Here is an 18,374-nt window from a genome sequence, read left to right on the forward strand (position 1 = left end):
ATGCACCTGTAAGCAGTAAACATTTGCTACAGAAAGAGGAGTTGCACAGCATCCTAGATCCTGTAATACAATCACAAGTGGAGACAATTGTCCAATGTACATTGTTAGAAAGTGATGTTTCCCTGCATCCTAGAACCGAAAGTGAAGGTTTCCAAGTGTGCAACATTAACAGTGAACAATGTGAGGGAGAAAGAAAAGGTGTGCAACATCCGAATACTTGCAATGCATGGCTTCCAAGTGTGCAACAGTATGTCAAGCATACAACAATATCCAAAGGACATTGTGAGAAAGAGCCACCATGCTGCCCCTAGAAGCAGGAGTGAGAGAGAGAAAGAGAGAGTAAGTCCATGTCAGAATCAAGCCTAAGGGGACGTTTCTGGGTCAATTGACATTTACCAGCCTGGGAATCCTGATCATTTAATGCTGAATGAAAACCAGCAGATTTCAAGTACAATTGACTAAGCCAAGACCTTTATTTTGTATGAATATGCTACATTTATCGTGAAGAATGACAAATCATACCATTGTTAACATTGCAAAGCATACACTGGGAATGTGAAGGTATACTCACAATAAAATAAACCAAATGAATGGTTGGATGGAGGAAAAGATCTTAGAATGGACGCAAGCACAGACATCAATAAATAATTGGTCCCCAGAAAGTGACTGGATGATGTGTGTGTACAATGAAAATATCTTAAAGTTTCTATGTCCAAGGACACACCTGAAAAAGAGATGTTCCAACCTAAAAATAAATGTGGACCTCCTTGCGTGCAGGTAAAGATCGAGTAACAAGTGGGACATTGTTGATATTGAAGCATCTACTCCACTATACAAGGCCCTTTAGTTAGTTACTTTATGTTTATCAATATTTTCCTTACACATTCTTCATTGATTCAGATATCATCTGACTGTAATTTGTTACCCAACACCATCAACTTTACATGATGTAGGTCTTTGCATTTTATCATTACAAATATATGAAGCATTGAAGCCTTCATTATGTATCTTGTACCCCAATCCTTTTTGCATTGTTCTGATTTTATAATGTACATGTTTTTTTTTTAATTGTGTTTCTAACAAGGCAATGCTGGTTATTATGATGAATTCCCAATCCTTCTATACATCACTCTTTTTTGTTTGCAGAACCTCACAAGCAGGCCATTGACCGATTCAAATATGGAGTGATCCTTCTTCCTTCCGAAAATCCTCATAGCAAGCACCTTGACGCATTTTAGTGCTAAATATTGCACCACAAAATACCACCAGATATGAATATACAGTAATAGAGCAACATAGTGTGCCAGTGCTTTGGTAATATAAGTGCTCTTAATGGAGCAATAGGATTATCGTCCAAAAAAGTTTGTGAGATAAGCAGAGTTCAGGGTAATATTGAGAGTGCAGTCGTTTAAACCTAATTTGGCTAAATATCAAAAGTACTGAAAAATGCATTGGCTTTCATAAACCACATTCTATAACAGTGTGCCCTCTTTCTAAATGTAAGGAAACAACTAGCTATCACTGTGCCGCCTACGTGCATGTGTAGCTGATATCTTCCACACATACCCCAATGCAAGTACAGCTTCCAATTTAGTTGAGCATCTGTAATCATTAGAGCAAGGCAGAGATCCACAGAGCATTTTTCAGCCACAGATGCATTTCTGCTCAGAAGAAATGCACACAGTGTGCCTTGCACAAATTGTCCTTGATTCGCAAAACATGTGAACAACTGTCATTTTCGTGAAAGTGCAATCAAAAAATGGCTACCTGAGACTTAAAGGCAAACAGTGGAGTACATACAGAAATATGCATAATGAGTGTCCTTGGTGGTGTGTCAATGAATGGGAAATGCAAATCATGGTTGCAACATAGTGCACCTATCAACAAAACAAGGGAAATAAAGGAAACATGCTACTGTAGGACGTTGCAATTGGTCCAAATTGATGTAGGTAAACTGGAATATGCAGTCACATCAACATAAGCACTTTCCGATACAATTTCTTCAAGAAAACGTATTACAACTGTGTTTTCAACTTTGTGCACCGTATGATAATTTTGAGTCCCAGTTATTTATGTATTTATCTTTGGGGTTCATTTGTTAGTGAAATGGTGCCGTGAGTGCAAATGATGCTTATCTAATTCATTATGAATGAATCACGTGTCTACAATGTAGGCGTTGTCACGACAACAATTTGTGTCTACTGTACTTTTTAGCCACAAACGGAATTATTTGTGAATCAGGCCTTTGATACAAATAGTATGTGCAATATGCAGACAATACTAATTTCAATGAAAAAAGATGTACAGTACCTTGATGCAAAGACCAGGATGGGCGTCTACCTGTGAATATTCTACCTATTTAAAATAAAATAAATCTTTAATGAGCTATAACTCTAACAAATCAACAAATACATATACCTTGCAATTGTACAGTTGTTCAGATAATACACAAATAAAAATAAACGTTCTCTCTCTTTTGCACTATTATCATTCATGTTTTAAGGTGCAATATGCTATTTATTTCATTGCACTGCAGGGACAATATTAACTTAATTCTGATTAGCAAGAGGGTCTCCGTTCCCTCCAAAGTCACTATGACACTGTTTTTACTTTGGAAGGAAGTTCCTGGAAAGATTTAAACAACACAAGACCAATCCATTTTTAGAAGAAAACAAAAATAAAAAGCTAGTAGATACAACTTGAACTTGAACAACTTGAACATGAAGACAATAATGAAATCATGTGTGAGGCAATAGGGGAAGCACCACAGTAAAATCATATTATATTTTGGCTTAATTAAGTAAACGTTGGTGTCGGGTGTCACCAACTATTGAAACATTGTTCCTAAAACATGTAGTACATCCTGAGACTCATGAAAGAAAAACAAGGAATATTTGAAAGGAATAATGAAAAGATAATGGGCCTCATTACGACCCTGGCGCACCCGTAATTAAGGTTGCAGGTACGGGACCGGCACCGTTCATTACGGGATGCCCTATTAGGAGGTCCCCTTGCGGGACCTGCTCAGAACGTCTTGTCCGACCAATAACGTTGTTAACGGGCCCGTTATTTGCTTCCTCCGCATTCCCATTGAGCCCTATGGGGGCTCCAATGGGAATGGGGATGGGTTTTTTCAATGAGGAATTACGGGGTCTTCCAAGGTTGGAATGGCCCGGTAATTCCTCTTTGAAGGAACCCGGAGCTGGAACCCCGTATGGAGGCAGCCATGCCCTTATTAAAGGCATGCTTACCTCCATACTCGTAATGAGGGCCAATGTGTTAGACAATTTAAAATTACATTGATAGAACTGACACAATTTTTTAAATTAATTTGTATTGAGGGACCTACAATTAATCAAGTTGTTAGGACAAACTGACCTTTTTACAACTCATATGCTTCATGCATTTTGTCACTTTGGGACAGAATTCCTTCAAACATTTTGTGACTTCTCAATTCAATGAGAGGAAGGTCACCAGCTACATACAACCTATGCTCAGCCTTCCACAATGATGCAACTCAACATTATGTATTTATATATTTTAGGTGTGTTATGCAGGGTTAGCTGGCAGAGAGAATCACTTTGTATTAACAGGAATGAAGGATGGGAGAAGGGGGGCAGTGGCTGTGTTAAATGAAAATCTTCAAGCATGTTGGTGCCAGATCTCTGTAAGTGGAAGTGAGCTAGAGTGTAGAGGGGGTATATTTAAACCTGATCTTTGATGTGAAAGTTCTTAATCATGAAACTTGTTCCCAGGGGTAAAGGAGGAGTCGCTTTCACCAGTCTCTGTCTGGGCATTTCAAGGCTCCATTGTCCATAATAATATTCTGGTTGTTTGCAGGGGTAGGTGATCATCCTAGGGGATGACATTTCTAAGAACAAGGTTTTAGATATTTTGGGACATGCAGCTGATCATCTCAGAGCCTTAGTGAATTTTAGAAGTGATCCGGTGCTGTGGGTCCAGTGACGCCAAATCTGATTGTGCCCTTGCAATTCATACTGTATTTAACAACACAGAAAAATGTGTTATCAGATCAGAGATTTCTAGGAGACATGCAGATCCATAATTGGGTATTTGGAGTCTTTCTTATAGATGTTCTGTGATCTAAGTACGGATATGGGTTGTTTGACCAAGGTCAATACATTTGTGGCAGAAATGACCATAGTCGATTTTGCTGCAAATACATCTGACCTTCGACCAAACAAGCCAAATCCCTGGCCTACCAGCAGCCCTATATTTTCCCCCTACTTACTTTATTGCCATCCGCTGGCGCTTCTCTTACACCCTGCAACAAGGGTTGGAACTGATGTCGCAGGGTCCCTTTCACTGTTTTCTTTAAAAGAAAATGCAACCCGTTTCCCTTGCTCACTATAATTGAACCGTATGGCCTAGTTGTAATCATTTTTGGTTGTAGGATCATTTTGTACGGTCTTAATTTGGTCAACTAGGCCATAAAGTAATGTATTGTTGGTCAAATCAGATAATTCTTCTAAATACAGTACTATGAGCTTCATTCTTTTTTTTAAGTGTGAGCCAGTGAAGGCCTTTTAAGACTTGGGTGACATGGTAATTTTGCTTTAGATGCAGGATCATCTGAGCATCTTTGGTTTTGACCATATGTACATATTTAACTGGGCCTTTGGTAACACCACATATAGGCCATTGCAGTAATCCAATGTTGACAAAAGGATGGCCTGAATGACCTTGGACAGAGCTCTAGTAGAGGACAGATTTTGTGAAATCCCAGTGTAGCATACAGGGCTTAGCGTTTCTTGGTTGCAAATATTCGATTGAGGACATGTGTTCCCAAGCTATTGATTACTTTCTGAGTTCCTGATGGAAATTCATGTCATTTAACAAATCACTAGGTTGTAAACCAGTAGCTTCAAGCTGTTTAGTAACTCTAAGGACCAAATCCCTGTGAGAAGAGTTGTCTTGTCTATGTCCAATGTGTGCTGCAAACCATGCACTTCTTGTGCCACTAATATGCTTCTCAGCATCTTACAATGACTAACTTTCCATAACGTAAGTAAAGAGAGGGTATTCAATTCTAAACACAATGCTTCCAGAGGCACTGTTGCAGTAAGACCCAACAAGGACCTCACCAGCCTGCCCTCAATGTTTTTTAACCATTTCACCTGGCTGCTTGTCAAAGCTTCCATAGCATATAATGTGCTAGGAACTGCAGCCTTCTTATAGACCTGGAGGTTTCATGCAATGGACCCCCCACGAACATTTGCTATGGAGCTTTTAACTGCTTGCCATTTGTGCGTCGCTTTCAGCGAAATATGGTGCTTATATTGATGGACTTTGGGTGCACTATAAAACAGCAAGCCTAAATACAAACATTGGTCAATAGTTTACAATCTTTCACCACCCATGTGCCAGACATGTTTTACTGAATGCATCTTTTTCACATTTATCTGCAAGACCTTGGTTCTGTTGTGATTGGATTTTCAAGAGCGTAAAAGTAGAGCGCATCAATCGAACGCTGTAAACCCAAAGGTGCCCTGTCTAGCATGACTGTGTCATCTGCTAAGGTAATCCAGGGAAAGGATTCTCGTTCCTTTTCGAAGACTTTCAGTGGTAGATCTACCTCTCTTGGCTTCTAACATGTAATACACAGAGCCAAATTACAAATAAAGCTGATCCTTCTCATCCCTCATTGCCTGCACTGTGACTATTTCTGAATGTTTTCTGGGGTGCATGAGCTCGTGCACTGAAGGTGACACACTGCGCGGCTAGTCTGATGACCTTTAGTCTGCATAGAACTGCACTGACAGGTCAGTGTGGGTCATTTGAAAAAAAAGTGCACCGTCCACAATGCTTGCCTTCATGTGACTAGACTTTGCAGCCAGGAGTGTCGTGACCTACCCTCCAGCCCTCTTATTGTTTATAACAATTTGTGGTCTGAGATGATTGGAGTACATTTGAAAAAAGGCACAGCGCAATAGTCTACTCTTGCAAAAAAGTATACCAAGAAAATATGTGGCAATTGAAGGGGACATACCTATTTTGAACACAAGTCAGATTTATGGCAAATGGGCCAGAAAACTGATCAAAACTTATTGCAAATATGTAAAACTATTGTTCACTCTTATTGGTGGTCAAGTGGCTGGCTTAGAACATAGCTCTCTGGCACATTACATTTCAAGAATCAAATGGTTTTCTTTGTTTGTTTGTTTGTTTATTATTTATAGCGCGCACCAAACCCGAGGGTAACCGGGCGCGTTGTTCAAGGATACTTTAAACTTTACAGGTTACGCATGCTTACAGATGGTAGTTATACATAGTAGAAATTACATAATGCAGGACAATAGGGAGAATATACATTGTGCATAATATAGACATATAGCATAGTATATACAGGAAATATGCAGTAGGAAGATAGAGAGTATTTAATTATGTACATAGTATGACTGTAGGACAGTAGTTATATTGGTGTAGGGCGGGACTATCGGTCATTTTCTTTGATCCAGTTGATGCAGTTAGATCTGAAGAGGGCGTAGGATTGGGTAGATCTCAGGCCGGGCGGGAGGGAGTTCCAAAGCTGGGCAGCTTTGACCGGGAAACTGTTTCCTCCGGCCGTACTTAGTTTAAATGGGGGGATCACTAACTGGTTGGAGTATGCTTCTCTGGTGGGTCTGGTGGAGATTTTTCTGTTGAATCTAGCGGCTAGGTATTTGGGTGCTAGATGGTTGATACTTTTGAAAGTTAGAGAAGCTGTCTTGAGTTTGATTTTGTCCACTGTGGAGAGCCAGTTGGATTGTCTTCTAGCTTCTGAAATATGCTCCCTTCTTGGAATTCCTAAGGCAGCTCTAAGAGCATTGTTCTGAAGTGTTTGAATTTTTTGCAACGTATGTTTATTGGCCCCTAAGTATAGTGCGTTGCAATAGTCCAATTTCGACAGCACTAATGCTCGAGCAAGGGTTAGGCAGTTGGCAGTGGATAGGTATGGTTTTGCGGCTCTAATCAGTTTGCAGGTATAGTTTTATAGTGCATACATGGCAGTGCGACTTAATTTTGTTCTGTAGCACCATTATACCATTATGATTAGTAGTGGGCGTTTGCTCCTCTGCATTGTACTTGAGACACTTAAAAACTCACACAGACTTTTCATAGTTTGTGTAGTGCCCAAGACATGTGGCTATCATCCAAAAGCAAATGCCGTTTAGCACCCTCACTGCAATGTGCAGGTGAGTCAACGCATTGCAACGGTATTAACTAAGTAATTCTACAATCTGATGGACAAGTGCACCCCGGAGGAGTAGGGGACGGGGGACAGGGGGGCTAGGTTTTTGTCAATCCCTGCAGTGGCCTTGAACATTTGAAACGCCAATAAACATTTGAATGGTGTGGGTTGTGCCAAAACTGCCACTGCAGCCAGTTTCACAGGACTGCCACTGCAGCCAGTTTCACAGGACAGCCACTTTCACAGGGTAGGTGTACCCTGCATTATAAAAATGCAGTAAGTTCTAGGGGGCCTTTTTTTTTACCCACTGTGGTGGTGTAGCCCACGGAGTAGCACCCGATATGCATCCGGGAACAACTTTAACATATCAGAGTCATCCTGGATTTGTGAGGAAACTGCAGTGACTATAATATAGAGCATTTCTCATTCACTGTAATGTGCTTGGATCTTTGGAACTTACAAACACAGTGTACCATAGAGTGCTTCGAAAGGGGCCACTTCACCCATTTTATCAAGACATTCTTTAAGGTTATTACCAGTTTACTGACATTGGGCCTCATTACGACTCAGGCGGTGGAGGTTTAACGTAGCCGGTAGAGCTGCTGGCCCCGTTAACCCTCTACCCCCTCATTACGAGGTCTGCTCGCAGGTCCCGCTAAGGACGTCTGGTAAAACCAGGCGTCCTTAGCGGGACCTGCTTGCAGACCAGGATGCAGACAACGGGCCCGTCATTAACGGGCCCATTGTTAGCATCCTCCCCATTCACATTGAGCCCTTGGGGGCTCAAACGGGAATGGGGATGTACCGGCTCCGGGACCTCCAAGGTCGGAATGTCTCGGTAATTCCCCATTCCAGGAACCCAGACCCGGTACCCGATAAGAGGGTAGCCATGCTGCTAAAAGCACCTCAGAAATAGATGGCCAGGCGTCGCTGCATAGATTCAAAGATATCACAGCTGATGTCTCTGACCAGGAAGCCTCCTACGAGGAGAAAGTAGGGAATTAGACAACAGAGGCACTATTTTCAAAAGGACCATTTGGTTCAAGTTGCAGAAAAACAGCATGAAATGAGCATTCTGAAGACCTCCACACAATCAGGGCAGTGGGGGGTTCCTCTGTCAGAAGACTACTCTCCTGTGCACCACATGGGAGAAGAAACTAGGCCCCACCATTCTGCGAGCCCCTCACAAGCTCACAGAATTAGGGAGCGCCTAGAAGATCATGAGGGGACCTCAAACAGTGCTGGCTCTGAGTTTGAGGGCGAGTGGTACGCGGTAAAAGAAGGCAAATAAACTAAAGAGAGTTCTGGTGAAAGACCCCATTAGGCATATCAAGGCTATTAGTAATTTCATAACACTGTACCACAAAAACGCAAAATATTCTGCCTGGCAGCATCTGGAATTCTATGAACAAATGATGGACACATTTCACATCAAAGATAGCCAGAACTGCATAGAGTATGCCAAATGGATATTCTCTCCGAGTACTCCAGCTTCTTTGTTGGACTGGAAGATCAAAACCATTCAAGGTGGTCCACCTACAAGGCGGCCATCTTAAAGCACTTTTCCGCCCACAAAAACCCCCAGGAGGCTCGCAAAGCGGCCTACAGTTTGCAATGCGGAGAAGATCAGGCCCCAAGAGAGTTTGTGCTGGAGCTAAAACGCGCCTTTGCACAAACTACCAGGCGGGTGTGCACTAATTCCAGAGAATTCATAACCACTTATTTTCATGCGCTCGCAAAATACATAATGACCCAGCAGGTGAGGGATTTTCATGACAAAAGACCCCTGGACTGGGTAATAGAGCAGGCTACCCGGATCTATGAGGTTCAAAAACCTGCAGAAAATAAAAAACAGATAAAAAAACCCAAACCAACCAACACCCCCGCTGCTGCTAAGGTGGCGGAGGTGAAGGTTGCCCCCATGTTAGACCTAGAAATGGGGGGACCTAAAAGCCAACTGTCTGAAAATCAGCCAAATCAGAGGCAAAGAAGGCCATCTGATCAATCAGCAAGAGGTGGCAGTCAGGGAAGTAACCCCACCAATGGGACCCCTAACTCTTGTGAGTCCCAGATACAAGGGCAACTGACCTATCTCGGGGTATATATGGACTCCCCCAGCCCAATGGGGGATCCAACCAAGCCCAAGGGGGGGGAGTACTGCCTCTAAGAAACTTCCCTCCTAACTTCCTTCAGGAGGGCAGTAACACCCCAAATCCAGGGTTAAGTTTCTTTCCCTGGTACCTACCAAACCCCAACCTGCAGGACAACCCTCCTTTCCTTCCCCGATTTCAGGAGTCTAGACCACCCAATCCGGGAGAGGGGAGGCCAAGGGTGGAGGGTTACCAAAATCCCCAATACCTAGGCTAGTCCGGGAGAAGGAATAGTTACCCTTCCCAAGAACCACCTAGGTATGAACAAAGACCTCCTTTCCAGCTGGAACTGGTGTCCCAACTGGAGCGCCAGTTCCAGAATCTCACGCATGATCTGAGTCGCATGTTGAGGGCTCAGCAGAACTCTCAGATGAACATGGCAGCTCAAAATCCCTCAAACCAAGGGTCTGGCACCCCAGACCAATGACAGGGAGAGAACCCCAACAACTCACTGCTTCCTTCTTCACCTGTGGAAAGCCCCTGGACACCCGTGAACCAGAACAAAAATCTCCTGCCACCGAAAATCTACCACCCAGGGAACAGAGGGTGGGTAGGAGAAATAAAGACATCAAAAAGGCCCATTTTGTGGAGGAAGTTAGTGTCCTCCAGTTTGAAGGGGAAGAATCCTTAAAGAATTCTGGGAAAAACATCTTCCCCTTCAGGGACGGGGGAATTCCTCCCAAAGAAAAATGGGTCCCAAGAGATCTGAATGAAGACTGGGTGGGTGTGGGGACTGATTCAGAGTCACCCATCCCTGAAGCCCAGAATTGTCATCGTGAGAAAAAATATGAATGGAGGGATCCTCCCCACAAATTGTTTCTAGAGACTGCCACCAGGTAAGAGGAGGCAGCACAGAGGGGGAAAAAGAGGATTCCAAAATCCCATCTATTTCAGGATGCCAACTTTTTATTACAGATTCCCTACTGCGGCACAGAAAAATGTCCAAAACTCCACTGCGTCGGAGTCCAAAATAAAGAAATTGACCACCCAGCTTGCCCAAAATGCCCATTACCTTTGCCCACTTGAGGGAAAGGAGGGAAGATTCTATGCCTCATTTTGAGTGCACGGGCAATGTGCATTTTCAGCATTTTTTGACAATGGATCCCAAGCGCCTCTTCTGTCAAAAAGGGCCTTTGAGCAGCTAAATGCAGGAAGGGGGGAGAGACACCAGATCCCTCTCACCCCTCTTCCTGGACAACTCAAGAACTTCAACAGGAATGAAATTCCTGTCTAGGGGACTGCGGATCTGGAAATAAAAATTGGGCAACATAAGGTGAAACACCTGGTCATAGTCGTGACTCCAGAGGGAACCCCCTGTCTATTAGGGAATGACATCCTTTGCAGGTTGTCTGCCCTAACAGACTGTGTGAACAAGGTACTCTGGACTCAGACTAACAGCCAAATGAAATTAAAACAAAGTGTCAACCATGTTAGTTTAAATGGCACATGCCACATGGTTGAACAAAAGTCTGATCATATTGAGTTCAATTTCCAAAATAATCAAATACCTAACATTACAGTAATTGCTGTAGGATGACAAACTGGTGATGGGAACTCCTCTCCATTCCTGAAAATCAACCTTTCTTCCAGTTTCAAGTGGAATTCCACACTGGAAGGAAATACTTTGAAATTCTATACCAATTCCCAATCTGAAAATCCCAATTCTATAGACAAAAGTGATGGAAAACCAGCTCAAAGTTTAGCTGACATTCAGAAAATTAGAGAACATTTGTTACTCCCTATTCAGTTAAATGAGGGGAAGGAGTCTGTTCTCGCCCGAGTGTGCATGAACAACAGAAAGAGCTGCATCAGCGAAGCCCTGTTCAGAATGCTCCCAAAAGATCCAACCATTCCCAAATTTAAAATGATTGATAAGTGGGAAATGGGCCTGGAAACTCCCAATTCCAAACATTTCCTGCCTAGCAGGTGCATGCTCAAAATTTCTATAGATGACAAAAGCATAGAACATAATTGTTGGGTTGTGCGAGATGTCTCTGCTGCATTCTATTTAGGCAGTGACATTCTCAATCGGTTTGCAATTAATTTGGACCTTATAAATTACAAGGCCTGGTCACGACTAGGGGGAAATCCCATGGGCTTTGATGATTATGAAAAAGCATTTTGGTCAGCCCAATTGCTGCCATATGTGGTTGAAGTCCAAATTGGAGAGGAGGTCACCATCCCAGGACGGACCTGACAATTCCCACTTGAAATAAAAATTAAAAGAGGACAGAAATTACAAAATCCTGACGCATATGTACATCTCAATGTCCATCTCTAGCAGCGGGTGTTGGGGTTAAACCCAACCCCTTTGGTCAATGTAGAACACAACACCATTCCAATAGTGATGGATAACAACGACCTCAGAAGTATCACTCTGGGCGCATGCGCCATTATTGATATGGTGTTTGATGACCGACATTTTTCCAATGATCTGGGAAATTAACTGATAGGACCCATCCCCAATGACTTGTGTGATGATAACATACCACCAGAGAGGATGTTCACCTGGCAAGGGGGGAATTTCCTGGTGTACTCTTCCTGCCCGTACGGGGAGGAAGAGGTAACCTGAGACATCAGGCTGAATGAGGTGATATTCCAGGTCCACAATGACTGTCTCTCCTACCTGAAACTCTCTGTCCAGGTCAACACCCTAACCAGAGACCTCTCCACCTAGCTGGAAGAGGCTGCTGAGATAGCAAAACCAAAGTCTTTCCAGGCTTCAGGCAAATGGTTGAAGAGCGGGTCAACCTAGCTGTTGCCTGTGAGACTGAAGAGCAAAAGCAAAAGTTGAAACAGGTTTTTTTAGATTTCCAAGATATCTTTGTTGTGGACTCGTACGACTGTGGTCGCACCGAGATACATACTACCACAATTACCACGGACCCTGGAATGACTCTAGAATTTGTGAAGCAATATCGCTTGCCTCTCGCATCTATGGAGTCCCTGACAGAAATTATCAAAAATCTAGAGTCCCGTGGGATAATTCGTCCAGTCCACAGCACCGTTAATAATCTGGTGCTGGGGATTTTAAAACCAAATGGCCAATGGAGACTTTGTGCAGACCTCAGGGAGCTGAACAAACGGGCCCACATGTCCTGATGGCCTTTTCCCTACATTGACCAAGAGCTGCCCAGATCCAGGGGTCGAAGATATACACTGCCATTGACCTGAAAAATGGATACTGGACCGTGCCCGTCAGTAGTGAGGCCCAATACAAGCTGGCCTTACCTTCGGGGGGCAGCAGCACACGTGGACCCGGAGGACTCCCTTCGGATACATAAACTCTGGCAACAAATTCAACATCTTCCTACACAAGGCCATGCCCGACTTGGGTGAAAGGAGTAACCTGGCCTATGTGTATGATGTCTTGATAAAACATTCAACTATGCAGGAACACATAGCGGAAATCCGTTATGTTCTGACCCAGTTGAGGGTTGCCAGAGCAAAATTGTCCTTCCAGAAGGCACAGTGGTGCAGGACCCGTGTCAAGGTCTTGGGACATGAAATAACTCCCGAGGGTCTCTGTCCTAAGGAGAAGAAAGTGGAAGCACTCTTAAAACTAGAAGACCCCACAGCTCTGCGTGAGCTAAGAAGCCTCCTTGGACTGACTAATTACAGTAGAAAGTTCATTGAGGATTACGCAGAGGTCACAAGACTCCTGATCCATCTGTTAAAGGGGGGGTCAAGTGGGAGTGGGGTCCAGAACAAGCTGAGGCAGTAAAGCAACTCAAAAGAAGTCTCTCACAAGCGCCTTGTCTAGCTTACCATGTCAAAAACAAGGAGTTGTTCTCAAATACATACTTGACAGCAGTATTATATCAAAAGCATGACATGGTCAATAAAGTAATCTCCTATGCAAGCAAGCCTTTATCCTCTGTGGAGGAATCATTGAACGATTGTGAGAAGGCACTCCTGGCAACTGTGTGGGCATTGAAAAGTTACCGCCTGTTCATCCAGGGGGAGCACATCATAGTGGAGACTCCACACCAGCCTTTACAATACCTCCAAAGCGACAGAATCAGGCCGGAAATGTGAGAAATTCAAGCCTTTCGTGTGGAGGTCGGATATAGCCAAAACAAGAAGAGTCCCCTCGCGCAAGGTCTGGCTGACTAGCATGATTGTGCCAGAGAAAACTGGCTCGAGGACGAAAGTCTCAAAACCCAGGACAACATGGAGGGTATTTGAATTCCCCGCACAAAGTCTATGAAGAAGACACGTGCCAGGGAATGCCCACAGTTTAGGTGGATGGGTGCTCCTACCATGTTGACAACAATGGGGAAAAGGAACTGGTGGCCGGCATTGGGAATGCCTGGGTGAATGATGCCCCAGATCCCTCTGGGGTATGGATATGAGTTTGTTCAAACCTCCCCACAAATGTATGCAGAGAATATCTTAGAGAAGCATGCACCAGTTTAATGACACAAACTTTCCCTGGCTGAAAAGTGCCCCTACATTGACTTTAACTTCACATGTACTGAGCCTTGGAGTAACACACATCTGGATAAAAAGCTATGCGAAATGCTCGATTGCTTTCTTGATAAATGCATGAACTGGAAAATGATTAGTGTTTCTTTTTTTTTCTTCCAGTCTCAGGTGCTGGATCTGTTCCCACAAGAAGTTGAGACGGGATCTACAGGATATTTGGTTTTGAAATGCAACTTCCAGATTAACCATCTTTTTATGTGAAGTGTTGCTTGCGCGTAATCTTATTTTAACATTGATATGTCCTGATAAAGTATGCACTTGCATCATTGGGTGTGTAAATGTGATGTTTGTTCAATTGAGGTTTTTACACAATTTATTTATATATGTATTCATTTATTTATTTAATTACTTGTAAAGTGCCTAAGGCCTACAGGCAAATGATTTCTATAACAAAAAACACCAAACCAAACAGGACAGACAAACAAACAAATGGGCCCAAGGGACCGAAGAATTAAATATGTCACAAAGGGTTAAACTAAAACCAAAAAAGATATAAACACAATCAACTCCAGACATGTTTATGGGGTGGGGCCAAGCCTGATTTGCATATGGTCTTTCCCCTTTTGTATTGGCTTGGCAGACGCAGAACGATGGTCTGGAGGGTTGCCCAGAGCAATGCCAGAGGTTAAGATTCAGTATGAACCTTCCAGCCATCACCTCTTTCTTTTTATCATGAGTTAAAAACACATAAAAGCAACACCTAAAACAGGTAGGCAACACAAGACAATAACACCCAAGGGGAATGAGAGGAGCTAAAATGGGAAGAACAGGAGAAGGCAGATAAAAACTAAAACAGCCATGTTGGGTACATTATGTTTTCAGCAATTTCTTAAAAGAGGCAAGTGATGGCTCTGAACGCAGAGTAGGAGGCAAATTATTCCATTGATGGGGAAGACAATTAAAAGCATGCTTACCAGCTCAAACGTACACCACAGAACGTGTAGCAGATTGATTTTTCTGGATGTAACAACCCGAGCATGTGCATTCCAATCAAGTATCTGCTTCAATTGAACTGGACTCTTGTCAAACGAGTATTTATGTCCAATGGTGAGCAGTCTAAACTGATGGTGTTCCCTCACTGGGAGCCTGCAAAGAGCCCTTTTGGCCTTAGCATAGATCTCAACTCACCCGCTTTTGGCCGCTGTCTTCGCCTTGCAAGTAGCTGACTCTCCCGCCAAACCCTGTATACTGCCATTCACTTCTATGGGCTCTCACCCACCAAAGAAGAAAGTTGGGTGTTTTCACCCACCTTGGCAACACAAAAGGTTGGGACCTATTCCGTAGTAACATAGTAGTATCCTAACAACTTTATTCTGTGTAACTTGTATTTTGGACAGGTTGTCTTGAGAAATGCCAACAAGTAGGCTGCCACAATCATTTTTTCGGGCTCCTACGATGGCCCGGATCAACGTGGCACAATTGGTTTCCGTAATTTGGCTCAATTCTATATGGGAAATGACATCATGCACAGGATGTGTATGATATTAGACTTTCTAAATCAAAAGATTTGGTCAAGGTTGGATGGCGCCACATCTGAATTTGAAGATAATAGACAGGCTTACTATTGTGCCCAGATGACACCATATGCAGTTGAACTGCAGGTGAAAAAGGTTGTTACTATTCCTGCATTGACCAGACAATTTACAGTAGCATTAAACTATAGAAAGGGGCAACAGATAAAAGGTTCTGATGCATGTGTATGCCTAAATGAATCCATTAGTCAGCAAGGGTTAGAATGTGAATATACACCACTGATAGAGATTGGGGATGGATCCATTCAAATCCTGGTGGACAATAAAATGTGTCAAGACATTCATTTGGAAGAGAATTCAGCAATAGGAATGGCAATACAGAAGTCTTACTACACTCCCTATTTCAGTAACCTAGTAATCGGGAACATTCCTGAAAGCATTGTGACTGCACAGGGTGAGTTACCAGAATCATTGGATTCTAAGCCTAAATAAATCTTTAAAGTTCAGCCTGTGTACTCTTATGAGGCAAGTGAAATAGTGTGCTGTCATCAAGATGATTGCATTCTATTAGAATTAAGTGAATCTAAAAGAGAAAAGCAGCATATTGAAATGGAAATCAATATTCCAAAATATTTTAGTATAGCAACCTTCCAAAGAGAGACTGCCACATAATTAGAGGAAAGTGCAGAGGTTTCTCCTTTGGAGGACTTCAAAGAGTTTTCTAAAATGGTAGAGGAGCAAATTCAAGCTGCAGGTGCTTGCACAAGTGAAGAAGAAAAATACCAATTGAGAAGAATATTTATGGAATTCAAACGGGTTTTTGCCAAAGATGCCTATGATTGTGGGCTGACCAATTTGCATGTCACCACACTACCAGAAGGACATGGTAGGGAGCTAGAATGTGTGCGACAAAATTGGTTACCCCTGGCATGTTTGCAATCACTAACTGAAATAATCAAAAAACTAGATTCTAGAGGAATTATTAGGCCTATTCATAGTACATCAAATACCCCTTTATTCGGCATGCTAATACCTTTGTGTGCAGATCTACGAAAATTAAACAAAATGGTACCTGTTTCAAGGTGGCCCTTTCCATTAATTGATCAGGGTCTTGCACAGTTTCACGGTTCAAAGGTGTTTACCACATTAGACCTTACAGCTAGATACTGGTATGTGCCACTAGCTGAAGATATTATGTGTGGTATGTCAATAGTGGGAGTGAGTTTGGGATATTCCTGAGCAAGGCACTCCCGGATGCAGCTGACAGGGGGACAATAGTTTATGTGGATGATGTGCTAATCAAAAAATAAAGATCTGAAAAGCCACTTCAATGAGATTAGACACATGCTCAGTCAGCTACAGAAGGCTGGGGCAAACATATCTTTCCATAAAGCACAGAGGTGTAGAAAAAAGGTAAACCTCCTAGGTCATGAGGTGACAAAACATGGATCAAACCCACAAAAGAAAAAAGTGGAGGCAATTCATAAACTAAAAGATCCCACTAATTTGAAAAGTTTAGAGAGTGTGTTAGGAATGACAAGTTAGAACAGGAAATGTATTGAGAATTATGCAGAGAATACACAACCTTTAACGAGATTACTGAAGCAGGGTGTACCCTGGAAACGGCAAAAGGAACAAAATTAGGCAGTAGCCAGGCTACAAGAGTGTCTAATGAAAGCAACATGTTTGGCGTATCCACTGAAAAACCAGGATTCCTTTGTAGAAATAAGATTTACAGATTAATGCATGGCAGTAGCATTATATCAAAAACATGACGTAAATAACAAAATCATTGCATATGCTAGCAAGGTATTGTCACAGGTAGAGACCACAAATTTAGTGAAGGCGAAAAAAGTGCTTCTGACCACTATCTGGGCGTTGCAACATTTTTGCCGAAAAATTCAAGGGGAGCAGATGATTGTTGAAACAAATAACCAGCCTCTGCAATTTTTGCAAAGTAAGAGAATCAGATCAGGAAATTTGGCCCAGTCAAGGATTACTTCCTGGACATTAGCACTTCAGGGATTTCCTGGAGAAGTAAAGTATAGACAAAATAAAAAGAGCTCAGGTGCTACAGGACTAGCAGAGTTGCATTAAGGAACCTATCTGTGCACCTGATGACATAAAGCTAGAAACAAATTTGAATGATGTTGAGCAATCCCTGCACATGGCATTCGATGAAGAAACATAAGGATTTACCAACTGTGTATGTAGATGGATGCACATACCATGTTGAAAATGGTACAGAAAAATATTGCGTAGTGGGGATAGGAAACATATGGTTTAATTGTGACAACATTCCAAGAGTAAGCATGAGAATAGGTCCCAAATGTAGTCGGGTGGCAGAATTGGCCACTATTTATAAGGCAATATGTACAGCAGTAGAAAATAAACTCAAAGAAATAGCTCTTGTATCTGATTCTGATTATGCGTGAAATAGTTTTGTAGAGTATTTACCTGGCTGGAAAGTGAAAAGGCATGCTCAACTATAACAAGAAGCCACTTAAACATGGCAATATGATTCAAGCTATAGACAAGATTGTGTCAGAAAATGTTATGATAATCCATCAAAGGAAAATACGTGGTCATTTGAAAACGCCAGGCGAGGAATAGAAGGAAAATGATAAGGCAGATCAATTAGCCATAATTGGAGCTGTAATGGGGAAGTTATTTCCAATTGAATGCCTGCTTGGTGAAATACAGGTAGATGTGATAACACGCTCCAAAACTCCAGAAGCAGTTGCACAGCCTGTAGCACAATGGAGTTTTGATACTCCAGATCAGGACTTGATCAAAGCACAAAAGGAAGACCTTATTCTAGGCGTTATTATAACCATTTGCTAGACGCAGGACAACATCCTCTGACTTAAGAGGACTGCAAAAGGGAAAGAGGAATTGGGAGTGCTATTAAAAAACAAAAAGAGAGTTAGATTACAAGACAGACTGATGATTAGAGAATCAGTGACAGGCCAAATCCAATGGCTAGTGCCTTTGTCATTTTGGGGATTGATGTTAAATCATGCCCACAATGCCATAACTGCAGGACACAGAGGTTCACAAAAAACGTTGGCG

At 42.5% G+C, this 18,374-nt stretch overlaps 1 protein-coding gene across 1 annotated transcript in view; it reads right to left on the reverse strand.

Moving 5' to 3' along the window:
* The window catches only part of IL17REL (interleukin 17 receptor E like), a 747,013-nt gene that overhangs the window by 198,154 nt on the left and 530,485 nt on the right, over positions 1-18,374 (reverse strand). The window contains exon 11 of the mRNA XM_069629260.1: positions 2,311-2,355. Coding sequence (XP_069485361.1) covers positions 2,311-2,355 — 45 coding nt within the window. The remainder of the gene's footprint in view (positions 1-2,310; positions 2,356-18,374) is intronic.

The sequence above is a fragment of the Ambystoma mexicanum genome, chromosome 12 (assembly GCF_040938575.1).
Source record: "Ambystoma mexicanum isolate Mex_15411 chromosome 12, UKY_AmexF1_1, whole genome shotgun sequence".
Taxonomy (NCBI): Eukaryota; Metazoa; Chordata; class Amphibia; order Caudata; family Ambystomatidae; genus Ambystoma; species Ambystoma mexicanum.